Raw genomic sequence first — 24258 nt, 5'->3', positions numbered from 1 at the left:
CAGGTACCAATCGTCACAGGTTTTCCTTGAGATTATAGAACAGTTACCGTATTTTCCGTCGTACAAGACTACTTTTTAGCCCTGGAAAATCTTCCCCAAAGTCGGGGGTCGTCTTGTACTCCGGAAAGCCCCTGGGTCCTAAAGAGAGCCCTCGGCAGGGAAGGCTTCTCTCAAAGGCAAAGGAGCATCCTCCTCCGTTCTCTCCTCCTTTGCTTTTCCCCTGCCTTCCCTCCCTCCCTCCCTTTCCCTTTTCTTTCCTTTTCTTCTCTTCCTTCCTTCCTTGCTCTCTCCTTTCCCTTCCTGTCCTCGGAAGGCAGAAGGTCTCTCTACCTTCCCCCTCCAGCCTGAGAGCAAGGCTGGCTACAGAGCAACCAATCCTTTGGAGTCACACACTCACAGTTTTCAGCCAATCAGAGAGAGGGCTGGAGAGTGGTCGCCACCCCATCCTCAGAAAAGGGTCTCTCTCTCTCTCTCAGCCCCTGAGTCCCTCTGAGAGCCAGGCTACAGAGCAACCAGTCCTGTTTGGATGGAGTCACACTAAGAGCCAATCAGAGAGAGGACAGTGGTTGCCCCCCTCACAAACTACAATTCCCAGGATTCCCTGGTTTTTCAAGGGAATTGCCTCCATGCATCCAGATCCCAGCCCCAGAGATAGAGTCTACAGTATATTATTATTATTATTATTATTATTATTATTATTATTATTATTATTATCATCCTTTATTTATTTATTTATATCAGTGTTGCCAGTTTAAGTCCACTTCTGCAGATGCATTTGGATTTAATGATAACAATAGTGGTGATGATGAGGATAGAGAGATAGGTCTTGTAGCACATTTGAGACTGACTGAAAGAAAAGTTGGCAGCTTTCCTAGACTTAAGCGTACTTCCTCAGATGCATGGGAATTGTAGTTCATTGTGGCACCAGAGCTCTTTCTCACAAAACTACAATTCCCAGGGTTCCCTAGCATTGAGCCAGGGCAGCTAAAGCGGCCTCAAACTGGAGTATTTCTGCAGTATGGATTGGACCTTGAGCATTTTTAATAACCAAGGTCCAAAACACACTGCAGAAATAATCCAGTTTGTGACCACTTCAAATCTCCTGGCTTAGTGCTAGGGAATCCTGGGAATTATAGTTTGTTGTGGCACCAGAGCTCTTTCTGACAGAGAAGGCTCAATGTCTCACAAAACTACACTTCCCAGGGTTCCCTAGCACTGAGCCAGGGCAGCTAAAGTGGTCTTGAACTGGATTATTTCTGCAGTGTGTCTTGGATCCAATTTAGGCTGCATCTTCATTCCAGAGACAATCCAGTTGCATACCATTTTAACTGCCATGGCCCAGTGCTATGAAATCCTGAGAATTGTAGTTTGTTGTCACACCAAAGTTTGCTGAGATGTCTCAGAAAACTAGAATTCCCAGGATTCCATAGCACTGAGCCAGGGCAGTTAAAGGGGTGTCAAACTGGATTATTTCTGCAGTGCCGTTGCAGCCTAACACATTTCTATTTGGCACAAAGCTTCCTGGGCTTTGATTCCAATAGGAGCCACTTGAACTGCCACGGCTCCATCCATACAGAATCCCTGGGATTTGTAGTTTGGAGCAGCACCCCGCATTCTTTGGGCAGAGAAGGCAAAAGACCTGATAAAACTACAAATCCTAGGATTCCAATAAGATGGAGCAGCAGCTCTTAAAGTGGTGTCAAATTGCATTAATTCTAAAGTGTAGATGCACCAAGAGGAAGGGCGGGAGGAGTTGTCGGGGCGGGTGAAATAATGTTGTGTATGCTGTTATTTCAAACATGGAACACACTCCTTTCTCAGAGTGTAGTGGAGTCTGCCTCCTCTTCTTCTACTTTTCTTCTTTCTCCTCCCCCCTCTTTCTCCTCTGTTGCTGCTGCTGCTGTTGTGTGCCTTCAGCTCCTTTCTGACTTATCAAGGAAGAGAGGGGTGGTCTTATACAGTGAATATATCCCAAATACTCTATTTTAAGTTGTAAATTTGGGGGTCGTCTTATACGCCCAGTTGTCTTATATGCCGGAATATACGGTACTCAGGCTTGAGGCTGAATTCACCATCAGCAGCATAAAGGCTATATTATGGGTGGCTTAGAGACCAGTCTGTAAATACTGCCGTAGGTACTACTCATCTCATATACACTTTCATATTTGTATATACACTTTCATATTTGTTTCATATTTCTGTGTAAAAGTAGCAATTTAACAGTACCCTGGAAATATATTGTTTTTAGCAGAGACAATGAAACACAAATTTCTTAACACAGCAAGGCTGAGGGCCAGATTATCTGAAGGACCATTTCTCCCTATAAGAGCCTGCCTGAGCTTTATGATCTGCAAAAGAAGGCTTTCTCTTGGTCCTACCAGCATCATAGGCATGCTTAGTGAGAACATGGGAGAGAGCCTTCTCAGTGGCTGCTTCAAGTTGTGGAACTCGTTCTATGGAGGTCCAGTTGGCTCCCTCCCTGCTGTCTTCTCTTTGGCACACTTTTTTTTTTTTAACTGTGTTTCTGAGCCATTGTGGTATAGTGGTTTGAGTGTTGTACTACTTACTCTGGAGACCAGAGTTTGAATCCCTGCTTAGCCACGGAAACCTGCTGGGTGATCTTGGGCAAGTCGCACTCTCTGGTTTTGTTCTTTTTTCAGGTATGCTTCTTGAGGGCATTAGGAAAAGTAAAAGGCATGGCTGGGAAGCTCATAGATCTTGTGACAGCCATTGGGATTGTGATTTTTACAAAAGAACTGGGGTATTGCTTTTGATTTTCTGAATCCTTACTTGGGAGTAGGCTATTTTGTAAAGATAATTAGCAAGTGAGGTCATAGCTTGGCTGGGCCCAGTTGTTGGGGCAGCGAAGGCTGGTTTATAATGTAAACACAGTTAAAATGTTTATCATTGGTTTTGTCATTTTCCTTATTTGTCAAGTAATCTTGAAGAGAATGAAAGGTTTTCTGGTGCAGCTTAGTGACTGGAGAGATTTCCATAAAAAGGCACAAAGATTGCTTTAAAGAGCAGAAAGGTTTCTGAGCTGGCAATGGCAAGTGAGGCCTGACCTTTTACAGAGAGAAAATATTGACCTAAATCATTCTCTATTGGGGATGGGAAAGTAATCTTGGTGTTCTCACCACTATAATTTTCTTGCTTAATTGCACATACTTCTGTGCAATTGACTGTGAAAAAAATAAATTGCATAAGCAAGTATTAATGTGTCTGAGGGTAGAATTTTTAAGGAGAGCCTTCTTGGCAAGAGTTCACTTCTATGTGTCAGTGCTACAAGACTTCACCCATGTGAGCTGTGTTTTCATACCATTTGACATCAAATAATAGAAGAACATAATTTTTGCATTATTACTTGGTGTCTCTTAATGATATTCAGGAATTTCAGAGGACTGAAAGGCATTTCACATGGTGCTGTTTCTCCTTTAATAACCCCTAGTTCTGTAATTGTTGTCACTGTGATTTTAACTGCATGTTCTCTCCACCTCAGTTCTTAAAATCTGGTATCATGTATCCCCCCCCCCCCAAAAAAAAATATTCCATAAATTGGAATCTTGGAAGTAAACCCCACTATGTTTGGTTTCATACTTAATTTCTTCCAATTTGGTATTATGGTCCTGATCCAATTAAACCATAGTTATTAAGAAAAAGAGCCCTCCCTCTGGTCCATCTGCCTTGGTCCAGGCCTCAGAGGAAGAGAAGAATGCTGGACCTGATCCCCTCCCCTCCTCACCATTCCCTTCTCCTTTTGTGTCATGTCTTTTAAATTGTAAGCCTGAGGGCAGAGAACCGTTTATTATCCCCTCTGTTGTAAGCCGCCCAGATTCCCAGTGTTGGGCGGCATATAAATAGATCCTATTATTATTATTATTATTATTATTATTATTGTTGTTATCAACCCAAGAATTAATTTTGTGCCCTTTTCCCCTTCCATATATGCTCCAAATCAAAGCTATCCTTGTTTCTCAGACCACAGTTTCTTGTGACATATAAATTGGAAACTGTGGTCTAGGGGCTCCTTCTATATCTGTATAATGATTTCTGTATAATGATTTTAAAAGCACATTAAAGAACTTAAAAGCATTGCTTTTTTCTGGGTGGAGATTTAATGCTCAGATTGCCCATATGCACAGCATAGTAATTGTTTGTTACTTGCTGCTAGGCATGTGCTTGCACAGCTTTCAGTTGGATCCATTAACAGTGCAGTCTTATAGTTGTCTTCACAGAAATAATCTCTTCTCATTACTCCCAGGTGAGCATGTGCAAGCCTTCAGCCTATTTATATTCTCCAGCCTTGGTTTAACCAATACAGTAATTATTTATGAAATCAATGATGTAAAATGTGTGGATTGATTAACAGTATGTCCTTTTGAATTATTTCATGGATAGGGAACCCATTTATACCTTCTAAAAGAGGAATGTAAAACATTGCAGTGATGGACAGAGGAACGGGGATTGGGGTGCCGAAAAAAGGGATAATACTTTGCAAGCACATGAAGTAAACAGAAAAAAAGGTAAAGTAAGGTTATAGAGCTGTTTAGGTGTGGGGAAAAAGAAGGATATGTTGGCCTGGGGTTGTGTAGATGAAAAAGGAGGTTGTAAGTTTTCAAATAAATGAATCTGGGAGAACTGTGCAGAAAGTGATGGCAAGGAAATAATCTTGGCAGGGAGCGGGAGGAAGAAAAAGATGTGTTCTTGTGTATGTGTGTTCTATGTTGATGAGTATAATGGATGATTATGGTGTGTGCAGATAGATTGATTGCTGTGTTGTTTGAGTGTGTGAAAGAGACAGGCCGGTTGTTTTATTTGTTGGTTGTCTATCAGTAATTTTTAAAGAAATTTATTATGGTCATTGTTGTTGTGTTCTTCACATTGCTTCCAACTGATGGTGATGCTAAGGCAAGCCTATCACAGAGGTTTCTTGACAAGATTGTTTGAAGCTGAGAGAGAGTGACATCCAGTGGGTCTTCATGGCCCAGTGAGGATTTGATCCTTGGTCTCCTGAGTCATAGTCCAATGCTACAAACCATTATACCATGCTGGCTCTGTATTATGGTCATAGACCAGTTAAAAGGAAAGAAGACAATGGCTGTCCTTCAGTAGAACTAGCTTAGTCATTTTGTTTTCTTTTACATTCTTTTATGTGGAGGAGTTTTGGTAAATAATAAAAACAACGTTGAAATACATGAAGACAAATATTTCACCACATATATAGAATTTGATCTTTAAGACTGGGATAGATTCAAAAATTTCTGTAAAGACTATTGGATATAGATAACACACAAAAGCTGAATTTAACGGCTTTACTTCTGTCATACATAAGGTAACCCAGATATTATTATTATTAATCCTAAATTAGATTACTTCAATAGGAATCATATTAAGTAAATTACTTTACCTAAATCTTTACTCGAAATGATAAACAAATAGACAACATCAAGACCTTGCATCCGCTTTATTCACCAAGTATCCAGAAAAAAGTGGTAAAGACAGAATAGACTAATAGATGTCACACTATGCATATCTTAATAGATCAATATTAGATATGGTTGTACAGTATATAGCTATAGCTATATATTGTTATTCACAGATTTGATACATAAATTGTGTAAACTATTCTCTGAATAGAGGAGAAAAAGAATACAGACAGAAATTGCTCAATCTTGTGCCAAACGAATAAATAAATAATATATTAAAAAAAAATAGTGGGATAGGGTGAATAGAATTTAAGTAAAAGAGAAAATAATAATAAACGTGGTGATCTATAGAAGTTAATTTTAAGAAAAACACAAAGAATGTATGAAAATTATGTGAAATTCTACATTGCTAAAACACTGTTTATGTGTCAGAATGTTAACACCAAATAAAATATATAATTAAAAATAAATAAAGAAAGAATTTGATCTTTAAATTTATGAACACTAGCACTCTGTGGGAAAATAGTCAATTAAATGTGATTATGAGTTTGGGAGAGAAAATGTATTCTTTCCAAAACAGAAAACAAGTGAACAAAAAACCCTGGATTTTAACACACACAAACACCCCTTCTATGTTTTTGCTTTCTCCTGTTTGATTGTTACAAGCCAGCTGTATCTTCATATCCTAGCTACATGGGTTGAAACCTGAGTTGTTTTATCTGTGTTGTATTAGTGCATTATCTATATTTACCTATGTGAAAAGTAATAAAATGGCTGGAACAAAGATTTGTATCTTACCAAGTAATCACATGCAGCTGTTTTAAAAGCTTGTAAACCTGCCCTGTTTCCCTGAAAATAAGACATACCCATAAAATAATCTGTACCAGGATTTCTAAGCATTTGCCTAATATAAGCCATACCCCGAAAATAAGACATAGTGATAGGCCCAGCGCAGAACAGAAGGGGGCGGGAAAGGAGCGGAAAGATTGGGGCCAATGGTTCTAAAGGAAATGGAGTCACAAGAAATTCAGGATGGTTCCGGGTTTGGAGAGTAATGACGATGTTCCAGAAGAAGAAGACTTAACTGTATTTGAATAAATGTAAATTGTTGTACCATACTTAATAAAAATAAGACATCCCCAGAAAATAAGCCATAGTGTGTCTTCCTGAAAAAACAAATATAAGACAGTGTCTTATTTTTGAGGAAACACAGTAGCTGTTCAAAATGCATAGGCAGGGAGTTTATGTTAGAAATTACTTCTAACAGATATTGCGAGAATGGAGTTTTACTCTGTGTGCTTGCGTTTTAGTTTCAGGTTTTTTTTTTAAAAATGGTTAGATCTGCATCTAAATAATATTTTGTTCAAAGAGAATATATAAACTAAAATAGCATTGTTAAGCAAAGCTTTTATTTATTATCTTCAGTGCATTTTTCTGTCAGTTCAGTATTGTATGAGGCTTTGTTTTGTAATGGGTTTGGTGTTGCTGATGTCTCATTCTGTTCTGGAGAGACAAGATAAATATAAATAAAGATAAATATAAATGCAAGGGTTGTTGCATTTGATGGCCAGTTAGAAGCCCCAAAAACTATTTTTGTATGTGATCTGCTTGTTTGTGCACCCCTAGTTTCATTGTAATTTTCAAGGTGGGCTGTTTCTGGTGAATGTTTATGTGTGAGTTTTCCTCTTCCACAAATTTTCCATCCATTGTGAAGAACTCAGAGCAGGACACAAGTCCTCTGCTGATCTCTCTGATCTCTTCTGAAGCCTTGAAGCAAGTTGAATTGCGCCAGCCTTCATTCTTCTGTGTTTATTAGAAAACTGGAAGGAGAGGTGATAGAGGAACAGCCAAAAATAGTGTCTGGCCACCAAGGCAGCTGCATATTTTGAACAGCCATCAGGCTTGTATCAAACCAATGTAGTATAGTGGTTACAGTATTGGTGTGATAAATTGGGGAGCTATGTTCAAGTCTCCACTCAATTCTGAAAGTCACATAAATGTAAATACAGTGGTACCCCGGGATACGAAATACCCAGGTTACGAAATTTCCGGGATACGAAAAAATCCCATAGGAAATAATTGTTCCGGGTTACGAATGTTTTTTCGGGATACGAAAAATTTTTTGGTGCTTTTTTCGGCTTTTTCGCACCAAATCGCGGCTTTTCCCCATTAGCGCCTATGGAGTTTCGGCTTGCGAAAGCCTTTCGGGTTACGAAAGCGGCGGCGGAACGAATTACTTTCGTAACCCGGGGTAACACTGTATAGGTATATCTCAGTTAACAAAATAGACATGTTCCTGGGTGTTGTGTGTATGTGTGTGTACATGCCTTCAAGTCTCCTGCTGACATATGGCAACCCCATTAATTGCATAGTGTTTTCTTAGTCAAGGAACACTCCGAGGTGGTTTTGCCTGTTCATTCCTCTGAAATATAACCTACAGCACCTGGTATTTAAATAATAATAATAAATAAATTTTTTATTTATATGCCGCCCTTCCTCCGATCAGGGCGGCTTACAACATATTTAAAAATACAGACAGTTACAATAAAAACACATTAAAAGCAAACCAACAATAAAGCCCCAAAGCCCAACCTCTTGGCCACGAAAGAGAGGAGGGAGGCCCACAGGATATTTACTCGGGGAATGCCTGTTGGAATAGGAAGGTTTTAAGGTCCTTCCTAAATTGGGCCAGGGTAGTGGACAAGCGGAGCTCTGTGGGCAGCGCATTCCAAAGGGCTGGGGCAGCTATGGAAAACGTCCTCCGAGTGGTGGAGACTAGTCTAGCCCCAGGCACCTTCAGTAGCTGCTGCCCAGACGTTCTGAGGGTGCGAGGCGGAATGTACGGGGAGAGGCGGTCCTTTAGGTATCCTGGGCCCAAGCCATTTAGGGCTTTATAGGTGATTACCAACACCTTATATTGAGCTCGGAAGCGAATGGGCAGCCAATGGAGATCTTTTAAAACTGGTGTTATATGGCTGGTCCTGGGCGCGCCAGTGACCAGCCGGGCTGCCATGTTTTGCACCATTTGCAGCTTCCGAGTTTGGTATAAGGGTTGCCCCATGTAGAGTACATTGCAGAAATCCAGTCTCGAAGTTACCAGAGCATGTACAACAGTTTCTAGGTCCCTCTGGGCCAGGTATGGGCGCAGCTGGCGAATCAGCCGAAGCTGATAACAAGTGCTCTTGACCGTCGCATTCACCTGAGCAGTCAGGTGGAGCGACGAGTCAAGAAGCACGCCCAGACTGCGCACGGAGTCCTTCACAGGGAGTGTGACCCCGTTCAGGACAGGTGGAACCACCGCCATTCCTGGACCAGGGGAACCTATCACTAGTACCTCCGTTTTCTCTGGATTCAATTTGAGTCGGTTTTCCCTCATCCAGCCCATTACTGACTCTAGACAGGCCACGAGAGGAGAGACGCCATCCCCAGTCACTGCATCAGTCGGAGACATAGAGAAAATGATTTGGGTGTCATCAGCGTACTGATAACCCCGCGCCCCATGTCTCCGGATGATCTCTCCCAGCGGTTTCATGTAAATGTTAAATAGCATGGGAGACAGAATGGCCCCTTGAGGGACCCCAGTTTTAAGGGGCCTCTCATCGGAGCACACGTCTCCCAGCTGCACCATCTGGGACCTCCCCGAGAGGTAGGAACGGAACCACTGGAGCGCAGTGCCCCCGATTCCCACCTCTGCCAGGCGCCCCAGAAGGATACCATGGTCTATGGTATCGAAAGCCGCTGAGATGTCCAAGAGCACCAACAGGGACACGCTTCCCCTGTCGATGCCCAGACGGAGATCATCGACCAAGGCGACCATGGCCGTCTCAACCCCGTAACCCGCCCGGAAGCCAGTTTGAAATGGGTCCAGATAATCCGTTTCATCCAAGACCGCCTGAAGCTGGATCGCAACCGCCCTCTCGATCACCTTTCCCAAAAATGGTAGCAGCGAAACAGGCCGATAATTATTATGTACCAGGGGGTCAAGGGAGGGCTTTTTTAGGATCGGTCTTACTATGGCCAATTTAAGATCCGATGGAAATAGCCCATCCCTTAAAGATGTGTTAATTATCCGGCGTAACAAAGATGTTACCGCTGGCCCCCCCCTGGGCCGCTAACCACGAGGGACAGGGATCAAGAGAGCAGGTTGTTTTCCGAACACTTCCGAGGATCTTGTCCACATCCTCGGTACTCACCAACTGAAACTGATCCAGTTTAACATAGTTTTTTTATGCTGTGATCTTCCTTCAAAGTAGTAACTAGAACCGATCCTGCTTCATTACCAAGATCAGACCTGGGTATTACTTTAATAGAAAATTTGGCACCAGAAACAGAAGTAGCAGAAGGAATAGGGATAAGTTCTTTCATCATACGAAAAGAAGAGCAGCCCCACAAGTGAGTCAACCAGGTCAGTTAAGCCTTGCACCAGTAAACAAAAAGAAATCAACCTTTTTAGAGGAAGCCACTTTTCAGGCTTCTTCTAAAATGCATCCAGGGATTATTATTTTTTTCATCAGAGCCCACTTTTCTTATGATTTCCATTTTGGTCACCATACTTCTAGAGCTATGCAATTTTAACATGCTGGGAATAGTTGGTGAAGCAGACTTATCTGCTCTCCCCTTTTATCTCTGTTTTGCTGTTCTCACATGCTCACTAAGGGATTCTGGAGGCAACTGCTGTTTACCTTGCCTTTTATATGCAAGGACACAGAGCTAGAATATAATCAGCTAGAACAGAATCACACTTTCCCTGCTAAAATGTTCTGTATACTACAGAACACTACTTCAACACAACACTGAAATTCTTTGTTTTCACAAACTTCCTTTCACATCCTCCCAATGCTGATGCTGCCAAAAAAATCTTCAAACTAGAAGACAAGGAGGAAACGTAGGGGTTAGGCCAGCATAAAAATATTTCGTAAAAAGGAGCTTCTTTGTCAGGGGCTTTCTTAACTGAGGTGTGCCTGTAGTGAATAAGTAGAATATCTACCATTGAACAAACTGATACAAGTGAGTACGGAGACATAGTAGCAATATGCAGAGAAGCCTTATATGCTTTGTAAGTATACTATGCATTATTTCATAAATGGGGAATGTTTAATTCACACTATTTTCTTCTCTTTTTCAGACTGTCAGTATTTGTATAGACCACATCATGCGTGAGTACAAGCTAGTGGTCCTTGGATCAGGCGGTGTGGGAAAGTCTGCCTTGGTGAGTTGAGTCATAATAATACTACAACAACTATTATAATAATGTTTTTAAAAATCCTAATTAGTTTTGTCTAAAAGCTAGCCTTGGAATTCACAACACTGGCTGTTATTGCCATAATTAATAGCTGAAAGTTTTGTACTGCAATTGCTCTGGGGTAAAACATGGAGTATTTAGCTTGGAGGTCATAAAGAAACAAGGAAGTGATTTAAATGTTGAGGAATTAAGAGTTAATGGGGGGAGGCGTTTGCCTTCAAATTCTGTAATAAGTTTGCCATCTCTAATGTATGCCAGTTTTCTTGCATCTGTATGTTTGTTTATTTATCCTTGGCAAAACATGTACTTTCCACTACACTTTATTGCACATGGGAGAAAAATATTGGCTTTCATAAGGTACTTGCAATAGGAATAGTGTCTTAATTACAGAGAAAGATATCCAGGATATGGCAGGGAAGGACTGGGACCTGTGATGGCATCTTCTTTGGCAACTGACCCATGTTTGTTCTGGATTCTTATGATTTCATGATATGTTGCATAAACAAATTGTAATTAAGTGCCTATCTCTAAGATTCTGCAGTGGTTAAGAGGCGTTTCTTTGGAAAACATTTTCTTTGCTTTTAGTTGTAATTGCAGTCACAAAGCTTGTGAGATGTCTTTGATTGTATGTTTGTTGATGAAAGCTGTATACCATGAACTGATGTTAGTCTGTGAGCCATCAGTTGCTGGTCCACAGGACGTTTCCAAGAAACTATGCTAACATGGTAATAACATGACAAACATGGTGGAAAAAGCTGCCAGTCCAACACATCATATAGCTCGAGAAGCACTGCTCTAAACTGAGCCTTTTAACTGAATTGTTAGATGTTTAAAAATAAGATATTTTAAATACCAGAAAACATCAGTGTCTATTTTAAATTATAAACCTTAAATTACTATTCCTCCCTACTTACTGTTTTCCTGTTTTAAGTGACAGGAAGCCTTGAATAAAATAGGATGTGTGGTGTTGGTCTTCGAAGACAATGAATTACAGGTGTTGTAGTTTTTTGTATTCTAGGACTGATGATTTGCCATTCTCTGTGGTGCTGAAATAGACATATAAACTAAAAACTGCAAGAGCAGGATGAGACCATTTTTAGTGGTTGACCACATAATGCTTAACAATAGTAAAACCAGAATGGTTGGGGAGGGGACACCTCATGTCCTAAAGAGTACATAATGCTTTCTCAGAAGGGTTTGTGTTGTGGTGAGGTAGCTAATAAACCCAAAGCCAAATTGTCCACTAAACAGTGTTAGATTTGTGCTTCCTCAGTTGCCCTGGAACAAGAGCTCTCTTCACCTTTATAGGAACAGCAATAGGATTATGAATGGAAAGATTTTTATGGCTGTACATCACTCTGACCATCTGCTCATATAGTAATTTTGAAGCTGAAAGCACTGGAAATGCACACCTTGACAATCTCTCTCTGACTCTTTGTGCCTCACTGCCACCTTTCTTGTGAAAGTGATATGACAGAAGAACACTTTTTTTAAAAAAAAAGTGTCTTTTTAACATGCTTTTATTCATAATGAAAATGTTATATAAAACCATGAAGAGGAAATAAGTAAGCTAGAGTGTGTCTATGGAAAGAGCAGAGACAGGAATACAGATGGCTCCCACGTTCATGAGGTTTAGGAGCAAATCTCACACGCACACAAAAGTGGGAAAAGCACAGATATATGTAAATATAAATAAAAATTGCAAATTTTTTTTTTTACTTGAGAGAATACTTCTATCCTAGGAATCTCTAGGTCCTCCAGCGTGACTGTATAGTCAACTTCCAGTGAAAATTGACCATAGAACCAATTGGGAGGACCTAGAGATTCCTAGAGGTAACATATACAGTACATCAAACCTATAAATCGTCAAATCTGTGAAAGGGAAACCAGTGAATGTGAGAGTCTCACTGTACTAGTTTCAGACTGGTTTCACCCATATAGCAAATATAGGCGGGATACAGACTGCCCCTTTGGGGTGGCCTGCACCCACCCTTTCCCCAACGGATCAGGGCCTCAGCAGCCACAGCGGCAGCCCCGGAGGCCCCGATCTGCCACTTCCCCCGGCCTGGAAAGGGGTGTCCTTGGGGCATCAGCGGCAGGGAAAGAGAGAAAGAGGCTGAGCCAGCGATACACGCGGCAAAAGGAGCTCTGTTTCAGAGTTCCTTTTGGCGCTGCTGAAAGGGCGCCACAAGCGCCCTGCAGCAGCATGCGCACATCACACATTGTTTGGCTGCGGTGCGGCCGTGATATTGTAATGGCGGTGCCCATGTAGACAGGGCCCTGCCATTTTGATGCCGCGGTTACATTCTAGGGTTGCGGAGCGTCTGTAAAAGACACTTCAAGGCAACCCTTGCACGTAACCAGGCCGGCACAAAGTACTGGTCTGGATCCCGCCATAATAAACCAGAACTGCTTTTGAAGTTAGCTACTATGCTCTGACAGTCTACCCCTGTTCATGTTGTTTCCAAAACAAAGTATGAATACAATTTAATTTGAAAATGATGCCTAGTCAGCATAGACAATAGTGATGGCATAGGCCATCCAAGGTGTCTTAAAGTTAGTAACTTGCCCAGAATAGGATGTAGCTCATTGATACATTAGAATTGTTTTAGCTGGTAGATGTAGTTGACAGGTGGTGCTTGGATTTGAGGTAGCAGTTTGGTGTCAGCATTGTATAAAACCTCATCATGCTAGCTATAGTGACAAGGGTTCATTCTTCAGTACATCTTCTAATACGATAAAAAAAAATTACCTGTCTATAAGAACCTCCCGCTTTTGAGATAGTAGGTTATTCAGAGACAGAAATATGAGGACAATGGCGGTTAACATAGTTAGCAAAATAACAACCATTTAAATTAGGCATAGGTTCTGTCAAGCATGGTTTTTATTACCAGTGTGTTATTTTCTCTGAGCTACTCCTTTTAAAAAAAAATTGTGTGCAGGAATCTTGCCTGTACAATTACACATCTAATTTTCCAAGAAATGCATTCATGGCTTTCTGTTTCTGTACTATGCTTACTGCTGTCTTGATTGAGAGGTAAAGGCAAAAATTGTTGATAGCAGCTTATGTACCATTTCATTAAGTATTCACTCTATATGCTGTCTCTAGCCCACAGTTTTGAAAGGAATTCTTACTAGATTGCACTTTTCAAGGTTTTGAGACATTTTTAATCTCTGGATTGATAAACTCGGCATGCATAAAGTGGCTTTGTGTGCAGTTACTTTAGCTATGGACTCCATCACATGGAAGGCAAGTATCATGCAAACATGATTAAACATGGTACAGTGCAATTGGGGGGAAGATTATCACACACCCTGCGTGCTTTTTCCTTTTGTGTCCCATGTGTAAACTATAATTGATGCATCATTGGGTAATAACAGAAACTCCCGTCCATTACAGTTTACACATGGGACACGAATGGGAGAAGCACACAGGGGTGTGATAATCTTCCCCCCATCACACTATTACATTTTTCAATCATGTATTTGTGACTCTTGCCTGCTCTCTGTGATAGCATCCTATGTTATTTAGATGAATGATCATGATACACCCTGATTCAAGTTCGAGTCTTGAACACTATAATTTCACTAATGATAAAAGTGCAGTAATTTACTTCAAAACATCATCTGATCCCTTTTTAGTCAAGGAAAGGAAGATGTTCCCATTCTCCTTAGCATGGTAGGTCTTTACTTCGTTGAACAGTGTCCAGTGTGAAAAGGTGCCACAACAGCAGGCCTTGGTGTTGCATTTTCATGACCCGCTTAATCTGTCTGTCCTTTTCATCATCCTTCTTGCTATTCTTTTGATCCTTTCCCTCACATGTGGCCTGCCACTTAATCCACTTGGCCAGCCACTTATGCCTCTTTCATGTCCTCTAACTTGTCATCCATGCTCTTTAATCACCTTCTTCATGTGCCATATGTACTCAGGGAGCTACTGGTGGTGTTGGTCCAGTCAAAAGCTGCATCCAGGGTGAAAGAGAGGTGAGCAGCTCTGTGGGCTTCAGCACTGAGGTTCACTCATGTTTTGGGGAATGGTTTAGTAGTATATTGCCAGGAAGTGTTGTGACAGGACAAAATTATGTTTATAAAAGTCAGTCTTTGGGCTGAAACAGTGGCAGTATTTAAAGGAATTTAGAAGGAAAGCCACTAGGCCTCTCCAGGGCCTGTGCTTGGCCCCCACAGATGCCAGCAAGCTGCTAGATGTCTCTGGGGCCTGGGCTCCGCTGAGGACACTGCCGTGGTGTCAAAGAGGTGAGTAAAGGCAGGAAGAAAGAAAGAAGGAAGGGGGGAGGGGGGAGGGAGGGAGGGAACAAGAAAAGCAAGAAGGAAGAGAGGGAAAAGAAAGAAAGAAAGGAAGGAAGGAAGGAAGGAAGGGGAGGGAGGGAGGGGGGAGCAGGGTAAGGAAGAAAGGAGGAAGGGAGGAAAGAAAAAAGCAAGGAGATAAAGAAGGAAAGAAAGAAGGGAGAGAGGAAGGAAGGAAGAAAAGAAAGAAGGGAGGGAGGGAGCAAGGAAAGAAAGAAGAGAGGAAAGAAGGAAGGAAGAAAAGAAAGGAGGGGGGAAGGGGATGCCTTGCCCCTTGGTAGGGTGACCAGACTTTCCCTCCTTTTCCCGGACATGTCCCCCATCTCAGCAATCCTGTCTAGGAGGAGGGATTCCACAATGTTGAGCATGGCTAAAAAGTATGGATTTACATATTTATATGCTTCCAGATTTTATTGGGTCATGTTCTCCATTTTTCTTGATTGTCCTACATTTCACCTAAATGTCCTGCATTTCACCTAAACCTGTTGGTGGCTCGAACAACTTTAGCCAATCTTAATTTTGGCTGCTCCTCCTTCCAAGTTGTGCAGGCTTGCTGTAAAAACTAATGAATTTTATTATGGCTGAGGCTTCCATGGACGTCACTTCATCTCATATATGAAGTATTATCCTCAGTTGACAGATATATACGCAATTGAGTTTAGAAGGGGGAAATGTAAACTATGAAGTCAGATGTAAATTAAACTGAAAAATAGACTAGCAGTTATGTTAACAGTATGCAAAATAAGCAGTGACAATGCACATCAGCAAAAATGGTCAATAAAACAAACACTCCAGCAGAACAAAGTGTTGTTAATAGTTGTGGGACGGAAATCTTAATCATGATTCAGGCCGGAGGCGATAAGTTCTAACTGAGCATTTTATCTGTGCCATTTCCCTTTGAAGTTTGCTTATTCAAGAACAACCATTTTGAGGCCAAACCAGAGTATTCTGAGCACCTAAAATTTCTAATGTAGTGCTATTGTCTGCAAGTAGTAACCTTCTGTTTTCTACACAGGACAACTAGTTTCATTTTTATATAGAGGAAGAAATAGATAGCAAGAAAGTCGCCATTTCTGAGTGGGGGAGTCCATAATATGGACACCATCATCAAGACAGACCTTTTCTTCGGTAGTCACCTATCTAACAGGAACCCTGAAAATGGCCACTGAAGTTCATAGGTGACAGGCTCATATTATTCTCCAACCACTCAAGGTTTCTGATCAAAGCAGTGTATACCACTATGAACATAATAGATGTATTATGTATTCCTTCCTTCACTTTTTGCTCTGTAAAACACTCTACACATTGATGGCAATATATAAATAATAATTGCTGGTGGTTCGCCTACAGAAGTTCCTACTACAGCAAGCTAATCCTTAAAGGATTATTGGTTTCTATGCCTTTAGTAATTTGCTTTTCACTAGTCTCAGAAGACCGATATAACTGATAAATTACATCAGTATGCTGTTCCAAAGCATGCATGAAATACAGAATGTTCCAAGCCAGTAAAATAATGTACCAATGTTGAATTCATTTATATTCTAATTTGGTGGCTTGAGGGAGGGCTCGCTCTAGATACTTAGAATACATGCTCTCTGTGTTTAAAAAATAGCCAAGATCTTTGTAGGTTTTAAACTATTTACAAATGATGCATGGCCACGTGAGATTTTATTGTATTAACCAAGAATAAAATCTCTATGTTTCCTTAGCAATAAATAACAGACTAAGCTTCAATTATAGCTCTTTGATCTCCATACTATATGTTTGTCTAATGACTTATTCTTCTTTGCAGGTACACTGCACTGTGTGTGAGACAGGGAGGGAAGGGGGGATAGGAGAGAATTTTCATATCAAAAAGTGATTATATTGAGTTCCCATTGTAGTGACACCTTCGCAGATGCCTTGATCTTTTTCTAGGAGACAATGTAGGTGGTGCTAGGGTGGAAGAATGAATTTCAAGTGGGCATTTCCTCCTTCCCTCCCTCCATTGCAGGGACATATTCTTGAACATGAAAGCTAGAAAATTATTTTCTCCCTTATTGGGAAATCAGTGAAGCATTCAACACTCCTCCAAATACTGTACAATGATGCCTTTTGCAGATAGCTTGCCTTTTAAAATCTGAAACCACTTATTAGGAGCGATAGTACTTGTGTTTGTCATCATGAAAAAAAATCCCAGCATTGACCCTGAACAAAATGGGGCTGTTGTTTAAAGGGAGCTGATAGCACAAAGCTGTTCACATGAGCCACTGCCAAAAGTACTATGCTATGTTTAAAGGGGAAATGCTTTATACCTGTCTAGTGATTTATTTATTTATTTTAAGGAACAGGAGAAGATTCTACTTGACAGCTAATGCTTACTGTTCCATCTGGCCTTAAAACCTTTCCTTGAAACTCAGACTTAAATCATAGGGAGACTGATGTCTGTAGGAAATGGGTTTTGCAGCACAAATAATTCAAGATCCATTGCCAAATCCCATGTAGAAATTGTTGGCTTTAGATTTCCCATGGAGGTTGTGATAGATGAATAAATATCTTTTAATTGGTTGTGAATCAGAAGCACAGAAATTGTTATCTAGGGGTTAGTCTACACAAGCATATTCAGTGAATTGTTGTAGATTTTCACAAGCTTGCATTGACACTTGTCTTCAACTTCCTGCACAAACCTGCATCTATTCACCCTCCATCTGCTGAAAATGTACAGCCATGGGAATCCATGCAAAGCAAGTGGATGACCACATGTTCAATAATGTGCATCCTTGTGAATGCTCCAATAAGAACTGCAATTCCTTTTTCTACAGAGTTTGAGGTGTCCTCCCTCACCAAAATGTATAAATTCCTCCAAATTTCATGTGGAGGGTTTGTATTCTATTTGAATAGGATGAGGAATTCAGTGGGCCCTCCACTGACATGGGGGATCTGTTCCGGAACCCCTCGTGTAAGGCAAAATCCGCCTCTATGCTCAAGCCCCATAAGAAATAATGGGGCGCATGCATGTGGCCGTGTTGCACAGGCACGCCACAGGCGCACACCCATAGTTTTACTCCCAGTGTGGATTCCGCATAAGCTGGAAGCCGTGTAAAATGCATCTACGCATGGTGTGAGTGCACTGTATTTAAATCATGTAGATAAGCCCTTGGTTCTGTAATGAGATCAGATAGTAATATAGAACGAAGTACTTATTTGGAACTTGATACATCACTTACATTTTACGTCCCGACTTCTGACTTCCTTTTTATCCCACTTCTCTGTTGTTTTTTCTAGTTATAGGTCCTGATTACTTTGTCCCTTTTACTATTTTTCTTAGTTTTCAGATGCTGGCTTCTTTCATGTTATTGCCTCTATCTAAGCCTGGACACAATTTCAACCAGATTTTCTAGTTTGCATGTTATGGTATACCTGTGATTGTGAACCTATGCCACGCATGCCGGAAGTGGCACTCGAGGCCGTTTCTCCAGGCACGGGCCCCGGGGGAAGGAAAAACAGGCACGCATGTGCCTGTTCCTTCTCCTCCCTGCCATCTTTGGGCCAGAAAATGACACTGGGGAGAAGGAGCCAGAGGCGCACGCATCTGGCTCTTCCTCCCAGCCTTCTCCTGGCCTTCAGCTGCCTATCGGAGACAACTGGAGGCTGGGAAAGGGTGCGGGGAGGAGGAGCGACTGGCACATGCCAGTCACTCCTCCCCAGAGACCATTTCCAGACTCCAGCTGTCTCCGGAAAGACAGCTGGGGCCAGGGAAAGGCCCATGGGAGGAGAGCAATGGCGCCATGCCAGCTGCTGGATCTCTTCATGGGCCCTTCTTCCCTCAGAACTCCGCCCCGAGAGAGAACTCTGAGAGAAGAAAGGCCTGCGGGGGTGCTCAGGAATGGCTGCATGCCGGCTCCTGGGCTCCCTCACTGGCCCTTCCTCCCTCAGAGCTCAGTCCCAAGAGATTCAGCAAAAATCCAGGAGGAGAAGAACACAGTGCATGCCATCTCCTCCTTCCTCTCAGAGGACTTTGCTGAATCTCAGCTTCCCTCCAAGGACAACTGAGGTTCAGCAAAGGTCCAGGAGAAGGAGGACACAGCACGTGCCATCTCCTTCTTCCTCCCAGAGGGCTTTTCTGAAACTCAGCTGCCCTCTAAGGACAGCTGAGGTTCAGCACAGCGTGTGCCATCTCCTCCTTCCTCTCAGAGGCCTTTGCTGAATCTCAGCTGCCCTCCAAGGACAGTTGGGGTTCAGCAAAGGTCCAGGAGAGGGAGGAGGAGCAATCGGTGCTTGCTCATAGAGTTGGAAGAGACTGCAAGGGCCATCCAATCTAACCCCCTGCCATGCAGGAAGCTTTTAATATTGTTGGGCAATCTGGTATGCATTTAGAATCTTTCTTCTGAAGGCCCAAGTGTAGTTGTCACAGCCCAAGTGATAACGGCACAAGCTTGACTGTGCAATTGTTCAAAGAGAAAGATTCAGAAATATCAGAAGAGAAAGAACGGAAATAAGAATGGTTATGCTCTCCTATTTTAGGATAAAGCAAAAGTCCTGGGTGTCTCCATACTCCCAGTGTGGAACATGATTAATAACATATTGGAGATGGAGAACACCAAAGCAATGGTCCCTTTGAGACTAACTACACCCCTCTCATAGCTAGCAAAGCCAAGATAACCGGGAAAAGGAAGTAAAAGTTACTACTTAAACAGGGTTAAACAGGTTGGTGGGTCCTGGGATCAAATTCATAGGGATCGTTTCCAAGGTAACTTGTAGGTTGAATTCCTGCTGGTGAAATGCCCTGGTGGTTGCATTTTTCCTAGGTTTGCACAACAGTGGTGCAGGAAGTGCACAAAATCTGCCACCTCCAAGCAGCTTATTTTTCCTGTGTCTTCATTTGTGATCAATGTACCTACAGCCTTTTTCTGATGTAACTATGCTGGTTGTAGAGTTCAGCAAGGGGATTAACAATTCAGTACTTCCTCGTGGCATATGATCTGAGCATGTTCAGTGTCTTTGCAGTTGGATGTGTTACAGAGTATTAATGTTGTATTAGAAAAATCTTGGGCATTTGTAGATGCACATGTTCTTTTAGATTACTTTCCTGTGGTGAGGTATTTAACTGAGGGTCACCATTGTGACATCCTGCTGTTGCAAAACACCTTATGCTCAAAGATAAATAGTCACCAACTGTCATTCAGTTGTCAGAAGATCTTACTGCTTTAGCTACACATGAATGTGCATTTTCCAGATGTTGAATTCATGAAAATGTATCACTATATTTAAGTATCACTATATGTAAGTAGTCCTTGCTCATATTCTGTGCCACCAGTTTCCTTTCTCAATATCTTTTCTACTTTTTTCTTTGTAATCATACTTTTTGAATTTCAATAAAATATATTTTAAAAAGAGAGGGTTAACAGCTTTGCATGTACCCAAAATGGTGTTAAAAGATAAAATAGCATGGCTTTCAAAATGAACAAAAATATTTGTGGAGCTTCTGTCTACTTTATTTAGAGATGATTAGGTAGGCTATATTTCAAGGGAAGGGACTGGCAAACTCATCTCCAAGTATTCCTTTCCTAAGAAAACTCAGTGACATTCATGGTGTTGTCATAGGTCATATTTAGGTATTATGAAATCATAGTTCCAAGGGTCACACAGGAGGAGTTTCTTAGAACAAAAGGGATCACGAGAGGTAACCAAGTGATACCATAAACCAATATTGTATCTGAATGTGAGATCACTTAAGCATAAGAGGATATTAGCTACCTCTAGTTACCATATTGATTGTTTGAATATGGTGGTGTATTTGAAGGTTAGGAAGACATTTGGATTATTCGGAATTTCTGTTGTTTGTCTGTCCTCATAAAGGAATCCCTTAGTAATTCAACTAAGACAGAGGATACTGAGAATACAGATACGTTGGGTATTAGCCTGCCACACCTACCATAGGGCTCCTTTCATGCCAACATTGTTGTGCAGCGTTCCAGAAGAGTAAAACATATTAGACAAGGTGGCAATGTAATGCTAATAAAATACATGTGTTCAAAAGTCATAATGGCTGAGCTTTTTTAGTAAGACCTAGACGTAAGTGAAGATCAGCTACAAGTCAAATGAATTGATATTTCATTTCATATTGTTGATTATTAACCCTGGCTTCGTGACAAGAGCAGTTTTTTACAGGCTAGCCTATTGGCCACATGAGCCTCTCATATCTCTCTCTTTCACTTTTCCTCCTTTTGGCATAGGAAATGAAAACTTTGGGGTCATTCAGATTTGTGTTTTTGTTTGTATGTTTGTTTGTTTTAGTGGGATGAAGTTCTGGGTTTGTTATTTACACAATTTTTTCATTGGAACCACATCTCTTCACATCTCTCCATGTTCTGTTTCTCAGACATGCTCACCAGCCCTGCGTCTTCCCCCCCAAGGGTGCTGGTGACCCCTAAGAGAAACTATCTCCACCTCAACTATCTTGAGGTAGTGGCAACGGTGGCAGTATCTTCCACTGCTCCCTGGAGTTGCCTGCTGCCAAGAGACAGTGGAGGCAGGGGGGAAGCAATAGAGAGTCCTCTTCTCCCCTCATTGGAGGGGAAAGACAGCCAGTCATGCAGGATTAAATCTCGGGTCTATTTGGATAGTTATTTACATTGCCACTGATGCAGGTTTTTTTTAGAAACTAGAAAATAACCTGGTACCAATTATCCCAGGTTAAGTGGGTTTTTTGGCAGGCCCCCACAACTGAATTGAATGCATTCAGGATGCATGTGAACAAAGAATCAACTCAGATTCATCCCAGATTATTTTCATCGTCTGAATAACCCCTATGTTTCCTCCTGTTTGCTGCAAGAACTTTAGGGTCAAAAGGAAGTGCAAAGGCAAGTTTAAGCTTGTACATTAAGAAAACAAAAATAATAAGCACAGATGACTTAAATACATTTAAAGTAGACAATGAGGACATTGAAATAGTACAAGATTTTTCATACCTATCGCTCAGTCATTAACAGAAAGGAGACTGCAGTCAAGAAATTAGAAGAAAACAAGGACTTAGAAGGGCAACTGTGAAGACACGAGACAAGATCATGAAGTGTAAAAGATATAGCATTGAATGCCAAAGCTTGGATTGTCCATCCCATTGTATTTCCCATTTCTATGGTGAAAGCTGGACAGTGAAGAAAATGGATAAGAAGAGAATCACCTCATTTGAGATGTAGTGCTGGAGGAGAGTTCTGCAGATACCATGGACTACTAAAAAGACTAATACATGGGTCATACAGCATGTTGTACTTTGGTCATATCAAGTTGTACTTTGGTCATATCATGAGAAGACATGACTTATTAGAAAAGACAATAATGCTTAGTAAGATAGAAGGAAAAAAAGAAGACCACATCACAGTTGGATAGACTCAACCAAGAAACCACAGCCCTGAGTCTGCAAAACCTGAACAGGCCTATTGATGATAGGGTGGTCTCTCATTCATAGGGCCACCATAAGTCGACTTGATGGCATTTAACAGCAAATAACCAATGTGCTATGTTAAATATGTAGAGCAGGGATTTACTGAATCAAACCACTCAAACAATGGGCTATATCATAAACAATTTCACAAATCAGTGAATTTACAAAGAAGTATCCATAACCACCAGCTGCATATATATGTTGTGCCTCTCACCAGAGGCCTGGTCTATACAGAGCTACCTCTTTTCTCAGTGTCTGGCTCTTCAGGATCTTAGGAGCCAAGACACTATGGGGAAAGTGGTTTGTGGAGAGCCATAAATGGTTTTTCCAAGCCACTCCTCCCAGAATGCCTTGGTTCCAAGGGCTGCTCAAAGCTAGGCATGGAGGAAATAGCTTTAGAATTGGAGGAGGCTACAATGTAACTATGCTAGTGGGGCTTTCTATTCAATAAGATTTAATCCTGGCCATGGTATGTAACTTTGTGTCTAATTCCATATTGCACCAGAGGAAGCATCCATGGCCTTGATCTGGATTAGGGCCAGTTCATTAATTTAAAAGTCTCGGGCACACACAGATGTTAAAAAGAAAAAAGACTCCATTAACACCCAGAGAATGTTAATTTCCTTTGAAAAATATTCATAGGGGTGTGTGTGTGTGTGTGTGTATACTAGGACTAAAAAGAATATTCAGAAATATTTTAAAATGGTTAAATATGGGTTTTAAGTGTCACGAAACCATGTGCAAGAGACAGCATTTTCCAGGCAGAATGAAATATTTATACAAAGAAAATATTATTTTCTATGCTGCAAATGCTGTAATAAATTCTCAAATGGTTAATTTATATAAAAACAGTATTTTTTTTGCTGCAAACAGTATTTTCTGCACAGAAAATAATAATTCCATGTTAGAAATATTGTTTCCAGCACAGAAAATGCTGTTTTCTATGCAAGATAACCATGTTTGTGCAGAATAAGTCCCAAATTGTGAGTTGCCTTTAAAATCGGTATGGTTTTTGAACATTCTAACAACGTAAAGAAAATGGCTAAAATTGCTTTTTCTTTCTTTGAGAAGAAGCCTAGTGAGGAATTACAATCCTAGTGTGCTAAAATAAATAAATTAAAGAACAGGTGTGGTAGCAGGTTTAAAACTGCTGGACCAGTGCACACTGGTCCCCATCTGGGTCTGGGCTATGCATACTTATTCTTGAGTAATTAATAAAACTATGATTTTAACATACTTTATCTTTGATACAATTTGTAGTTTAAGCCTGAGTTGTAACCTTGTTTTTAAATAGTCTTTTTTCTGTACATATATTTACTTTCATGGACAAACTTTAAAAATATATGTTGGTTCACTTTATAACATTCCTCTTGTGTACATGTGGGTTTATGTTTGTTTTTGCTCTGTTCTTATGCATTGGGATGAATATAGTCATGAAGTGTGATGGTCACCTGTGCATAAGACAAGTGGTATAAACAATTCAGGTTTAAGCTAGTCTTCTTTGCTATTTTACATTGCTGTGTATGTTACACAGTATAGAAAACTATGCAGAACCATGTGTCTATTCTTTGTCTATTATTGTGTTACTATTCATTGGGCTGGCCAAATGTTTTTTTTTTTTTCTGGTTTCATTCCTAACCGAGGACACATTTTCAATCTGGAACCATAAAGATATTATTGAAATATGTCAAATAGTTTGAAGCAGATGCAAGTAAATTTTAACCCTGTGTTTTTACTCACTTTGATTGTGATGTGTCACTAGCAAGGCTAGAAACATGCAATTGAATTTAAGGGACCTCCACAAAGGCTTTGTGCTTCACAGATGTTTTATGTAATTCGCTTGTTGAATAACTTCAATTGTA

The 24258-nt window shown here is 40.9% G+C and overlaps 1 protein-coding gene across 1 annotated transcript in view; it reads left to right on the top strand.

Annotated features, from left to right (window-relative positions):
* The window catches only part of RAP1A (RAP1A, member of RAS oncogene family), a 148672-nt gene that overhangs the window by 105838 nt on the left and 18576 nt on the right, over positions 1-24258 (top strand). Inside the window, exon 3 of the mRNA XM_042463006.1 lies at positions 10552-10635. Coding sequence (XP_042318940.1) covers positions 10579-10635 — 57 coding nt within the window. The 5' untranslated portion in view covers positions 10552-10578. The remainder of the gene's footprint in view (positions 1-10551; positions 10636-24258) is intronic.

This window comes from Sceloporus undulatus, chromosome 4 (assembly GCF_019175285.1).
Source record: "Sceloporus undulatus isolate JIND9_A2432 ecotype Alabama chromosome 4, SceUnd_v1.1, whole genome shotgun sequence".
Taxonomy (NCBI): Eukaryota; Metazoa; Chordata; class Lepidosauria; order Squamata; family Phrynosomatidae; genus Sceloporus; species Sceloporus undulatus.
This window is presented reverse-complemented; position numbering and strand designations above follow the sequence as displayed.